Source organism: Phyllostomus discolor, chromosome 10 (assembly GCF_004126475.2).
Source record: "Phyllostomus discolor isolate MPI-MPIP mPhyDis1 chromosome 10, mPhyDis1.pri.v3, whole genome shotgun sequence".
In the NCBI taxonomy this organism is placed as follows: Eukaryota; Metazoa; Chordata; class Mammalia; order Chiroptera; family Phyllostomidae; genus Phyllostomus; species Phyllostomus discolor.
The window spans coordinates 38,574,905-38,588,714 of NC_040912.2; the positions used below are offsets into that span (position 1 = coordinate 38,574,905).

Consider the following 13,810-nt stretch of genomic DNA (forward strand, 5'->3'; position numbering starts at 1 on the left):
TATAGTGGCTTTGAATTGTAGGAAGCCTGAGTTCAATTTTGGTATTCACTTTAACAATGTATGTGATATTAAAGAATGACTTTCAGTTAATAAAATTTATTCTCATCTTATTTTTCTACCTTGTCTTCACAAACCTAGTAATATGTTTGTTCAATTGAATATACTTGTATAAGTCATTATGGATCTTTTGTGGGAACAAGCCAACTAAATAATCAAATAAATAAAAGAAGAAAATGAAATGTGTACGTTTCACAAATAAAATGTGATCTGCACTCTTGCTATGCACTCTCCTGTCCTCTCTCTATAGCCATGTGGCCTTAGCAGCTACGTAGCTATGGCCATGCAGACTCCATACGTAGGCTCCAGGAGGGAGCTTGAATACCACAGAACAGCAGTGCACTGCAGCTGGAAATACTCACTAAGCTAGCCAGATACTGACTGGACAGTACATTAATATGGAAGAGGAACTCGGGACACTGGCTTTTGTCTTTGCCTTGGGGATACAGGTGGGCTTTTTCCATGGTGGGACAAATGGAGATGGGACATTGGGAAGTACAGAGGGGAACCCCCTTACTTTCTGACATCATCAGTAAAGTTTACATCATCAACAAAGCCCCACCCTCCTGTGTAGGTCTCAGGAACCTCTTTGCCTTGTGACACCACAAGAACTCACCTCCCACCAATAACAGATTATATATATTTTTATATAATGCATAAATATTTTAAATTTTTGTCCAATTTTGAGATACAGTTGATATATAACATCGTTTAAATGTATGTGTTATGAGAGGACTGCCACACAAATTTTAGTTTTCTGTCCATCACCTCACAAAGAATATTTTTCTTGTGATGAGAACTTTTAAAATCTTTTCTCTTAGCAACTTTCAAATATGCAATATAGTATTGTTAAGGCACTGTGTATTTTTAATCTTTTGAGTAACAAATTCAAAAACCTTCATATTTCTGATAAAATGAATGTTAACAACACAGTTTCAATAGGTATAAAAACAGAGCCATGAGATAAGTATTATAAAGTTATTTTTCTTTTCTCTTGTGTTTAGCATTCATTTCCTTTTTATTTCAGAGCTCTTGGAATTTAACAGAACATCCATCTTCCATAGCCCTTTTGGATCTCTTGATCTCCATACAATGCTGCTAGATGAATATCAAGAGAGACTCTTCGTGGGAGGCAAAGACTTTGTGTATTCCCTCAGCTTGGAACAGATCAGCAATGGCTATAGAGAGGTATGAAAACAACAAACTGTATTTCGAAAGGGAAAGAAAAGGGGTGAGGGAGATATCTTCTTGCATGGCTGTTATTTGGATTATTTTTTATTACCTGAGTGATGCTTTTATTGAAAAAATATTCATTAAAATGAAATCATCTTGAGAAAAGTTTATAAATTGAAAATATGTAACACTGAACTTTCAAGCTATATTGCCATTTTTAGTTGCCATAATTATTTACATTATTATATCTAAGGAAATAGGTCACACTTTGTTCTTTTTCTTTCTTTTTTTTGCAGTTTTCTTATATTTCCTATGATTAAATGTTACCTTGTTTTTATTTGCTTAGACTTTTATTTTACTTTCAAGAATTTTTTACCAAATTCTCTATCAGAGTTTTGGTAAAAAACATCAGTTTCCATCAGTTCCACATTTTTGTTTTTTAAACTAAATATCAGATATCCTTCCTGATTCTCTTTTCAACCTAAATTTGAATGTCACCATCATCCTTGAGCATCCCCTCAGTTTCCAACTTGTATGTAACCCATGTCTTCTTTGGGGGGTTTTATTCTGACATTTTACTGAACACACCTTCTACCATCTTCTTGAAGAAAGATACAAAGCAAAATTTTGAGTTTTGTATCATCTAAAATAATATTATTCAAACTTTATACATAATTGTTAGAAATAAAATTCTAGGATAAAAATAATTTTCTTCAGAATTATGTGATCATTGCCTTCATTGCATTTAAATTTTCAGTACAACAGCTGAGGAGTCTCATTTTAGAATTTTGTATGACCTGATTCCTGCCGCCTTCTCCCTCTAATGCTGACCCCGTGAGCCTCTGTTTTTGAAATTCCTCTTAGATTTGATCTTTTTTCATCCACTGTGCTGGGATGAAAATGGACCTACTCTGGGGGAGCCCCATGGCCTTCAGCTCTGGAAAGCATTCATTATTACTTTGATATATTTTTCCCCTTCTTTTCCTTTTCTTCTTGATTCTCTTTCCAGGACTGCTATAAGTCAGATTTTTTTTAGCTTTTTATTTTTTACATTTTTCAATTATAGTTTACAATTAATATTATTTTGTATTGGTTTCAGGTATACAGCATAGTCAGGTTTTTCTTTTCTCAATTGTCTAACCTTCCTGTTTATCATACAGATTTTTGAGCCATGTCTTCTTATTCTCATAAGGACTCTAGCTGCCAATTTCTGAGAAGTTTTGAAATTTCCTTCATAATTACTTGCTTATTGGCTCCCTTCACCTTCCAGGCATTTAGATTTTAGCTTTTTAGTGTATGTACAATGCCAATCAACACGTGTCCACTTGATGAACTTACAAAATGTTGCTGGTATTTCTTTGGCAAATCTATTTAACTTCTATTTGTCCTTTTTGGATGTCTTTCTAATTTTGTTTTTGTAGTCACGAGATGGAGTAGAACCCATATCGTCTATCTTTCTAACTCCTTTTTTCTATATTTAATAATATTTTTTTGTAGTTCTCAAAAGAGAGGATTGATTTCTTGCTCTCTGTCTCTACAGACAATACACACATACAAGTCCTCACTTAACACCATCAGTAGGTTTTTGGGACTGTGGAGAAAAGACATCTAACGAAACTGGTTTACTATAGGCTAATTGTTGTAAATAAGAGTTAAGTTCCTATGGCATCTCATCAACATTATAATGAAATGGTGTAATTTGAGGACCTGCTCTGTGTGTGTGTAAACACAGCCAGAAGATATATATTAAGGGATCTGATGCCCAGAAGATTAGGATTCTGCATTATGGAAGTAGTTCATACATGCCACACATATGCACAATGACGTTCTCCTTCCAGTCAGATTTAATGCTCATTTCTCTCCTCCCTTGAATGGTCTTGGTCCCAGTAACTGTAGTGTTCACCATGTCACTTTCTTCTTTTTCTCTCAGATCATGTATACATTCTGATTTTCTGTGAAGGAATATTTAAGCTAAGTATCATAAATATGAGGGCCATAGAATAATCTTTGTTACAGATTGAATTGTGTCTCCTCAAATTCCTACGTTTAAGCCCTAACCCCCAGTATTGTTACAGAACAACAAGGGGGGGCCTGGGACGATATACTATTACTGAAAGAAACCCCCCAGGCTCTTTATGTCTGCCGCCAGAGGAAGGACATCTCTCAATGCCAGAAATTCATGAAAAGGAAAGGAAATGTTTATTTAATGCTATACAAACTTAAAGTAGTGACCTAATGTCTTCATCAAAATCCCAAAGTCCTTTAAAACACCCACAAATACACACAGTCCTTCCTTCTTCCCTCTGCCCAGTCTGGGGTACCATATCTCAGGAAAAGAAGTAGACGTAAGGTGTCTCAGGCAGCCCCTGGTTCTTCCCAGTAATTCCTCTCGGTTGGTAGGCCTCCCTCAGTTCCCGTCGCCATCAGCTGTGTCACCGGGATCTCTGCTAAAGCCAGGTGATGGTTTGCCCTTCTAAAGCTGCAGGGTTACAAAACCACATGCTTCTCTCTCCTCAATGGTTGCAAGGAGTTGGGGGTCGCCATTCTGCCAAAACTGAGTGGCAGTTCTCTGCTAAAGACGTGTAGTTCTCCCCTCAATGGCTGTCACATCTGGGTTTAAATCCCTGAGCCAGTCTTCCTCTGCAGCCCCATTTCTGACTCCTACAATTGGCCTCACATGCCAGAACTCATATCCTTTCAGCTTTACTGGACTGCCATCCTGAGTCTGGGCAGGTGTGACCCCATGTCATGGAGCCAATCATTTTCAAGTTCCCACGCAGGCACTGTAACTCAGAGGACCCGCCCCCCAGTTAGTATTGGTGGGGAAATTACTCCCATTCCCCTGGCTCAGAGCTTGGCCACAGCATTTAGCATATCTAAGCAACCAGCCAAAGTCTATAGGTATGTTAAATGACCATGCCATGGATTAGCTGCAAAGCTGTTGCTGTACAAAACAGCCCTGCAATGTTCTTGCTCGAGGGCACCTTCCCCCACTCACACCTGTGGTGGAAGGGGTGAAGACATCTTAAAATCTCCTGGACACCTTGAGTTCTGGACCCCGTTTCAAATGCTCATTTGGGGTCCCCCCTCTTGGCTGCACCCTGTAACAGTATCACAAAATGCAACTGTATTTGGAGATAGAGCCTTTTGAGGTGATTAAGTTCAAATGAGCCTGTTAGTGTGGGCCCTAATCCAAGTGGACTTGTGTCCTTGTTAAGAGAGGAAATTCTGTGACACAAAAAGTCATCGGGGATGTACAGCCACAAAGAAAATACCATTTGAGCACACAGAAAGCAGCCATTTGCAAGCTAAGGAAAGAGGCTTCAAAAAAAAAAAAAAAAAAAAAAAACAATCCTGCTGATACCTTGATCTTGGACTTCCAACCTTAAGAACAAAATACATTTACAATAGCTAGGTGCTGGAAGCAACCTAGATGCCCATCAGTAAATGAATGGATCAAAAAACTATGGTACATTTACACAATGGAATTCTATGCAGCAGAAAGAAAGAAGGAGCTCCTACCCTTTGCAACAGCATGGATGGAGCTGGAAAGCATTATGCTAAGCGAATCAAGCCAGGCAATGAAAGACAAATACCATATGATCTCACCTTTAACAGGAACCTAAACAACAAAACAAAGAAACAAGCAACATATAACCAAAGACACTGAAGTAGGGGACAGACTGACCGTGACCAGAGGGGAGAGAAGAGGGAATTTCAGGGGAGAATGGGAAGGGTTTACAGGAACAATTTAAAGGACACATGGGCAAAAGCTAGGGGGAGGGTGGTAATGGGAGGGAAGTGGGGAGGGTTGGGTGGGTGGGCTGGAATGGGAGTAGGGGGGAGAAAACTGTACTTGAACAATGATTAAAATAAAATTTAAAAAAAATACATTGCTGTTGTTTAAGCTGCCCAGTCTTGTGGTGATGTTATGAGAGGCATAGCAAACTAACACAGTCCCCATCTTAAAATTAAAACTATATGAATATTGAAAGATTCCTCAAGGGATCTGATACCCAGAAGATTAAGAATCTGCATTAAGGAAGGAAGTAGTTCTTCAATAGTCGTCTTTGGATCAGGCTCACATAATTCTCACAGAGTGGATATCTGGAATCCACCTGCATAACAACCTTTCAAGATGAGTGTACGTGCACAAAACCTTCTAACAATTTTCCTGAGCTGTTTTTTCCTGTGTGGAATGAAAACCAAGAGATAGCAGCTTCCCACTCTAATGTGATTCCCCTTTAGAGTGGAGGAAATTGAATCGCCTACTTATTCTCCTTTATTGTTTTGGCCTAATTGTACCTTCAGGCCTTTCATGCTGGAAAGACTGGCTTTTATGGAGGAAATGACCTGTGAAAACTGTATAAGGGTATGAGACCTGAAGAATGACGAGGCTTTATGGACTGCATCTTAGGGCACTAAATAAACTAGTGTGGCTGTTGAAGCTCCAGGGTGCCATCCAGCAAGGATGTAGCCACGCAGATGATGAAACTGAATCACTTGCTTGCCCTCAAGGGTAAATCCTCATTTTGTGAGGCCTGAAGTGTATATGATTTGGTGGACCTCTTCAGGAAATATAATTAATCCAAACTTATAAATTTCAAAGTTGCTAAGGTCCCTCCCAGAGTCATGAAAGAGAAGGTGCCAGTAAGGGGTCCTGAGGCTTAAGCTTTGAGACTATAAAATAAGCTATAAAATATTTATAATGTAATGGAGAAAAGATATATAAATGTCACATACATCTAAATGTCATGTACCTATATATGTCAAATATATATATATGTATTTCACAGATAGCATGTAACTCAAGGTCCAAATAAAATGCTAAGAAAGTACAAAAAGCTGGGAGTTGGGGTTCCCTGGAGGAGATGTAATTTAAGTGGGAATTTGAGTAATAGTTGGATTCTTATTCAGACATATTAGTAGTGGTAATAGAGTGAATAGGGGGAGGAAGGACAGACATTCTGGGGCCGTTTGAAATGATGAGTAACATCCATGGCTGAGGTAAATAGGTAAAGTGAGGGCATGTGGGTGGGAACAGGGTACGAGTGAGAGTTAAAGATGGAAATGTGGCTGCAAACAAATCCTGAAGGATAATGATTGCTGTGCTGTTGAAACTAATCTTCTAGGCAGTGCAGCAACCATCGGGAGACTCTGAATATGTGCAGAACATAATTAGAATTGTAGCTTAGTGCGATCAGTTTAGCAGCAGTGTGTTATAAAAAAGAAAGGAAGAGAACAGAGCCAGGAAGCCAGGTAACAGAATTTACAGCAGGTCCATTTCTCTTAGCAGACTGTGCTCTTCCTGCTACATCACATTATTGAGAACCAGGTTATTGCTTTGGTGTGAACTTCATGTCTCCCAAATCGTCCTTTGTTATGACGTGTTTCTTTCCTTTTGGTTCTTTTTCACCTTACATGACTACAGTTTACCTCAGTAATCATTAAGAAACCAGTGGAGCCATTAGATGTTGGTGATACTGGTGGACAAAATTACTGACTAGTAGAGAAAACTGTATTCCCCTTGTTTGCTTATGACAAAGGTTGAGAGCCCAGGATGTTCTATTGGGTTGGCCAAAAAGTCCATTACATTTTTTCCATAAAATAAAAGACACACTTTTCATTTTCACCAATAACTTTATTAATTTGGATATTTTGAGTATGTCAGCTCTTTCTCACTCTTGGCTTCTAGTGGGTAGAGGCCAGAAGTGCTGCTAAATATCTTCCAATGCATAAGACAGGCCCACAGCAAAGAATTATTTGGCCAAAATATCAGTAGTACCAAGAAACTGCACAAACCATTTCTGACATGTTTGATCAGTCACAGCACCTTCTCCATACCCTGTAAAAATCTTTTCTTGTTTGCATTTCAGTTGCATTTTTACCTTTTTTGAAATAATAAAGCATTATATGCTGCACATGTTGCATATTTTCTTCCATCTTCAATTTTAAAATAGATGCACAAAAATTTTACCAATTTTGATATTTTTTAACCATACACTGATATGACAGTTGTCACAATACAATCTAACAAAATTGTTTCAAATGAAGTTAAACACAACTAAGCAGTCCTAGAATCATTGTACAGAATAAAACATAATGGATTTTTGACTGACTCGATAGTATTCAACCCCAGGAAGGAGATTAACTTATCTGTTCTGTCTATATAGCCCTTTGTAACCTCTGCACATTTGACAATTACTAAGACTTTCTAAAAGCAAATCAAAATTATTAACTAGTTTGAGGTCTATGATTTTTTTATTCCACAAAGAAAGTAGAAGTGAATGTTTGTTTAGTTGAGCTATATTTTATGGGACTTTATAGAATATTCCATATTTAATAATGAACTAATTAAAACAAATTTTCACCCAACTTTTTCTGTTTCTAAATTTCAGCTTTTTCCCTACAATTACTCTCAGCATATTATTTTAACCTATAATTACACTACTTAATTTGGATATCTGTAGATAAAGTTCTGTTAAACACGTTTGTAATAATATTTATACTTTCTCATTTATTGAACTTGATTACATCAATGTTAAAAATATTATATTTTAGAGTTTAATTTTTTATTGAGTGGGAGAAAGGCATTAAACTATAAATTGCATATAAATAGCAGATGATATTTCATATTAATGATAGCAATTGAGTAAATTTCATCCATTAAAAAGGGCATGTGCCAGGCCAATAATATTTGTGTAGTAATAATATTGTTTTAATTCATATGCTTTGGGGTATAAGCATTTCAAGTACAAATAGTGTTTATAATCCAAAAAATTATAATTCTGGCATATTAACTACTTGAATAATGACAGTCATTATATTAAGTATAAAAGCATAAACACTAAAAGGATAATATGTATCAGGTTAAAGACTACCACTTATAAACCATTAGGATCCTTAATGTGTTATATTTAAAATACATTCTTTGCAAGCAACACTCTGTGGCAGATGATGAAAACTGTCTGACACATTTCTAGCTTGCCATAACAGCAAAGTCTAACCTATTCAGGTGCTCTCTCCTCTACAGGACAAGACCTTATATAGACTTAGACAGTGTAAAAAAAATAAAATAAAATCTATTCTCTCCATTTTAGTGGTACTTATATAAGGACAAAATTACCAGATGGACACTGGTACTGTAAACTCATATGTAAAATGTAGAAAAAAACTAAAATATAAATACATGTTTTTTTTTTTTGTTTGTTTTGTTTTTTATTTCAATCATTGTTCAAGTACAGTTTTCTGCCCCCTACTCCCGTTTCAGCCCCTCCACCCAACCCTCCCCCCTTCCCCCCATTACCCCCCACCCTTAGTTTTTGTCCATGTGTCCTCCAAATTTGTTCCTGTAATCCCTACCCATTCCCCCCTGAAATTCCCTCTTCTCTCCCCTCTGGCCACTGTCAGACTATCCCCTATTTCAGTGTCTTTGGTTATATTTTGCTAGTTTTTTGTTTTGTTTTGTTTTGTTGTTTAGATTCCTGTTAAAGGTGATATCATGTGGTATTTGTCTTTCACTGCCTGGCTTGTTTCACTTAGCATAATACTTTCCAGCTCCATCCATGCTGTTGCAAAGGGTATGAGCTCCTTCTTTCTTTCTGCTGTATAGAATTCCATTGTGTAAATGTACCATAGTTTTTTGATCCATTCATTTACTGATGGGCATCTAGGTTGCTTCCAGCACCTAGCTATTGTAAATTGTGCTGCTATGAACATCGGGGTGCAAAGGTTCTTTTGTATTGGTGTTTTAGTGTTCTTAGGATAGAGTCCCAGCAATGGAATTGCTGGGTCAAAAGGCAGATCCATTTTTAGTTTTCTGAGGAAGTTCCAAACTGCTTTCCATAATGGTTGTACCAGTCTGCAGTCCCACCAACAGTGCACTAGGGACCCCGTTTCTCCACATCCTCTCCAACACTTGTTATTTGTTGCTTTGTTTATGATGGCCATTCTGACTGGTGTGAAGTGGTATCTCATTGTGGTTTTAATTTGCATCTCTCTGATGGCTAGCGATATTGAACATCGCTTCATGTGTCTTTGGATTTTCTGTATGTCCTCCTTGGAGAATTGTCTGTTCAAGTCCTTTGCCCATTTTTTAATTGGGTTACTTGTCTTCTTAGAGTGGAGTCGCGTAAGTTCTTTATATATTTTGGAGATTAAACCCTTGTCTGAGGTATCATTAGCAAATATGTTTTCCCATACAGTTGGTTCTCTTTTTATTTTGATACTGTTTTCCTTAGCTGTGCAAAAGCTTTTAATTTTGATGAGGTCCCATTTGTTTATTCTTTCCTTTATGTCCCTTGCTCTAGGAGACAAGTCAGTAAAAAAGTTTCTGCGTGAAATATCTGAGATTTTCCTACCTACGTTCTCTTCTAGGACTTTAATGGTGTCACGCTTTATATTTAAGTCTTTTATCCACCTTGAATCTATTTTTGTATAAGGTGTAAGTTGGTGCTCGAGTTTCATTTTTTTGCACGTAGCTGTCCAGTTCTCCCAACACCATTTGTTGAAGAGGCTATTTTTATTCCATTTTATGTTGCTGCTTCCTTTGTCAAATATTAATTGACCGTAGAGGCTTGGGTTTATTTCTGGGCTCTCTGTTCTGTTCCATTGGTCCATGTGCCTGTTTTTATGCCAGTACCAGGCTGTTTTGATTACAGTGGCCTTGTAGTATAGTTTAATGTCAGGTATTGTGATTCCTCCTACTTTACTCTTCTTTCTCAAAATTGCAGCAGCTATTCGGGGTCGTTTATGGTTCCATATAAATTGTTGAAGTGTTTGTTCTATGTCTGTGAAATATGCCATTGGTACTTTAATCGGTATTGCATTGAATGTGTAGATTGCTTTTGGTAGTATGGACATTTTAATGATATTAATTCTTCCAATCCATGAACACGGTATATGTTTCCATTTGTTTGTGTCCTCCTTGATTTCTCTCCTCAGTGTTATGTAGTTTTCTGCATACAGGTCTTTTACCTCTTTGGTTAGGTTTATTCCTAGGTATTTTATTTTCCTTTTTGCTATTTCAAATGGGATTTTTTTCTTGATTTCTGCTTCTGCTGTTTCATTGTTGGTGTACAGAAATGCCTTTGATTTCTGGATATTGACTTTGTATCCTTCTGTTTTACCAAATTCATTTATTAGGTCAAGCAGTTTTTTGGTGGAGTCTATAGGATTTTCTATGTACACTATCATGTCATCTGCAAACAGTGACAGTTTTGTTTCCTCCTTTCCGATTTGGATTCCTTTTATTTCTTTTTCTTGTCTGATTGCTGTGGCTAGAACCTCCAGTACTATATTGAATAGAAGTGGTGAAAGTGGACATCCTTGTCTTGTTCCTGTTCTTAGTGGAAAAGATTTTAATTTTTGCCCATTGAGTATAATGTTGGCTGTAGGTTTCTCATATATGGCCTTTATTATGTTGAGGAATGCTCCCTCTATTCCCACTTTACTGAGTGTTTTTATCATAAATGGGTGCTGTACCTTATCAAATGCTTTTTCTGCATCTATCGATATGATCATGTGGTTTTTGTCTTTGCTTTTGTTTATGTGATGTATTACATTTACTGATTTGCGTATATTGTACCATCCTTGCATACCTGGAATGAATCCAACTTGGTCATGGTGTATGATCTTCTTAATGTACTGTTGGATGCGGTTTGCCAGTATCTTGTTGAGGATTTTAGCGTCAATGTTCATCAGCGATATTGGCCTGTAGTTTTCTTTCTTTGTTGTGTCTTTATCTGGTTTTGGGATTAAGATGATGTTGGCCTCATAAAAAGAGTTTGGTAGTCTTCCATCTTTTTGGATTTTTTGAAATAGTCTGTGAAGGATAGGTGTTAGTTCTTCCTTAAATGCTTTGTAGAATTCTCCTGTGAAACCATCTGGTCCAGGGCTTTTGTGTGTTGGGAGTTTTTGGATTACTGCTTCGATTTCTTTTGCTGTTATTGGTTTGTTGAGGCTTTCTGCTTCCATTTTATTGAGTTTTGGAAGGTTATATTTTTCTAGAAATTTGTCCATTTCATCTAGGTTTTCAAATTTCTTGGCATACAGCTCTTTGTAGTAATTTGTTACAATCCTTTGTATTTCTGTGGTATCTGTTGTAATCTCTCCTCTTTCATTTCTGATTGTGTTTATTTGGGTTTTCTCTCTTTTTTTCTTGATGAGTCTGCTTAAAGGCTTGTCGATTTTGTTTATCTTTTCAAAGAACCAACTCTTGGATTCATTGATCTTTAGAATTGTGCTTTTAGCCTCTATGTCATTTAATTCTGCTCTGATCTTTGTTATTTCCTTCCTTCTGGTTGCTCTGGGCTGTCTTTGTTGTTGTTCCTCGAGTTCTTGTAGACGTAGGGTTAGGTTGTTTGTTTGAAATGTTTCTAACTTTTTTAGGTGGGCCTGTATCGCTATGATCTTCCCTCTCAGGACTGCCTTGGCTGTGTCCCATAAGTTTTGGGTTGTTGTGAGTTCGTTTTCATTTGTTTCCAAAAACCGTTTGATTTCTTCCCTAATATCATTCTTGACCCATTCATTGTTTAATAGCATGCTGTTTAATCTCCACGAATTTGAGTGTTTTGGGTTTTTTTCCTTGTGGTTGGTTTCTAGTTTCAGTCCCTTGTGATCCGAGAAATTGCTTGGTATGATTTCAATTTTTTTGAAATTGTTGAGGCTTGTTTTGTGTCCTATCATGTGGTCAATCTTTGAAAATGTTCCATGTACATTTGAAAAAAATGTGTATTTAGCTTCTTTGGGATGGAGGGTTCTGTAAATATCAGTAAAGCCCAGCTCGTCTAGGGTATTGTTCAATGCCACAATATCTTTGTTGATGTTTTGTTTGGAAGATCTGTCCATTTTTGATAGAGGGGTGTTAAAATCCCCCACAATAATTGTGTTGCTGTCCATATCTTTCTTGAAGTCCTCTAAGATTTTCTTTATGTATTTAGGTGCTCCTATGTTGGGTGCATATATATTTACTATGTTTATGTCTTCTTGGTGAATTCTTCCCTTGAGTATTATGAAATGACCTTCTGGGTCTCTCTTTATGGATCTTCTTTGGAAGTCTATTTTGTCAGATATGAGTATTGCTACCCCGGCTTTTTTCTCCTGTCCATTTGCTTGGAAAATTTGTTTCCAGCCCTTCACTTTCAACCTGTGCAGATCTTTTATCCTGAGGTGGGTCTCTTGTAGACAGCATATGTGTGGGTCATGTTTTCTTATCCAATCAGCTATTCTATGTCTTTTGATTGGAGCGTTTAGTCCATTTACAATTAAGGTTATTATTGATAGGTACTTATTCATTGCCTTTTATGTACGTGTGATCCTCTCTCACTCTCTCTTTTCCTTTCTTTCCTTAAAGCAGTCCCTTCAGCATCTCTTGCAGAGTTGGTTTAGTGGAGGTGTATTCTTTTAGACTTCTTTTGTCTGAGAAGCTTCTTATTTGGCCTTCTATCTTAATTGAGAGCCTTGCTGGGTAAAGTAGTCGTGGTTTCAGGCCTCTGGTTCTCATTACTTGGATTATTTCTTGCCATTCTCTTCTGGCTTGGAGTGTTTCCATTGAGAAGTCAGCTGTTAGCCTTATTGGAGCCCCCTTGTATGTTACTTCCTTCTTCTCCCTTGCTGCCTTTAAGATTCTCTCTTTGTCTTGAAATTTTGCCATTTTAATTATGATGTGTCTTGAGGTGGGCCTCCTTGGGTTCCTCTTGATTGGGACTCTCTGTGTTTCCTGTATTTGTGTGACTTTTTGTCTCATCAAATTAGGGAAGTTTTCCATCATCACTTGTTCAACTAGGTTTTCTATCCCTTGTTCTTCTTCTTCTCCTTCTGGTATCCCTATTATACGGATATTATTACGTTTCATATTGTCTTGCATTTCTCTTAATCCCTCTTCATTCTTTCTGAGCCTCTTTTCCCTTTCTTGCTCTTTCTGGGTGTTTTCTTCTATTTTGTCCTCTAGCTCGCTGATCCGATCTTCTGCTTCATCGATCCTGCTTTTCATTCCTTCTACTGTGTTCTTCATTTCAGAGATTGTATTCTTCATTTCCTCTTGGCCCTTGTTGAGAGTTTCTATTTCCTTTTTTATGCTGATGTAGTTTTCATTGAGTTCATTGTAGCTTCCCTGTAGCTTCTCGTAGCTCATTGTGAGCTCATTGAGCTTCCTGACAATCACTGCTTTGAATTCAATATCTGATAGTTGAATTGCCTCTGTTTCATTTAGCATTCTTTTTGAGGCTTCCTCCTTTCCTTTCATTTGGGGAGTATTTCTTTGTCTTCCCATTGTTTGTGAGACTCTTCTTGTTCACCTCAGCTTCTTATATTGATCTGTTCTGGCTCCCTCGGTTTATGATGTGAACTTCTTTAGTAGAGTAGCAGTGAGTTTCAGTGGTACTGTTTCCTTGACCCCCCAAGCTCGCTGGTCTTGGGCTGTTGTTTAAGTTGGCTTTGTGTTTGCCTTTGGGTTCTGATTGTTGTTGAGTCTTTCTTTGATGGTTCCTTCCCTCCAGCTGGTTAAATGTGGGTCACTCTGTCCACCACCTTCTATATTTTGTTGTGCTGGTGAGGGCAGGTTGTGTTGAGGCTGGTTCTT

The 13,810-nt window shown here is 37.4% G+C and overlaps 1 protein-coding gene and 1 non-coding gene across 2 annotated transcripts in view; both read left to right on the forward strand.

Annotated features, from left to right (window-relative positions):
• SEMA3E (semaphorin 3E) overlaps positions 1–13,810 on the forward strand; it is a 258,176-nt gene that overhangs the window by 145,743 nt on the left and 98,623 nt on the right. Inside the window, exon 2 of the mRNA XM_028525862.2 lies at positions 1,085–1,245. Within this exon, the coding sequence (XP_028381663.1) occupies positions 1,085–1,245 (161 nt within the window). The remainder of the gene's footprint in view (positions 1–1,084; positions 1,246–13,810) is intronic.
• On the forward strand, positions 8,166–8,291 carry LOC114508255. Its single transcript, XR_003685503.1, has one exon. It is a non-coding gene; the product is annotated as a small nucleolar RNA SNORA28 (small nucleolar RNA).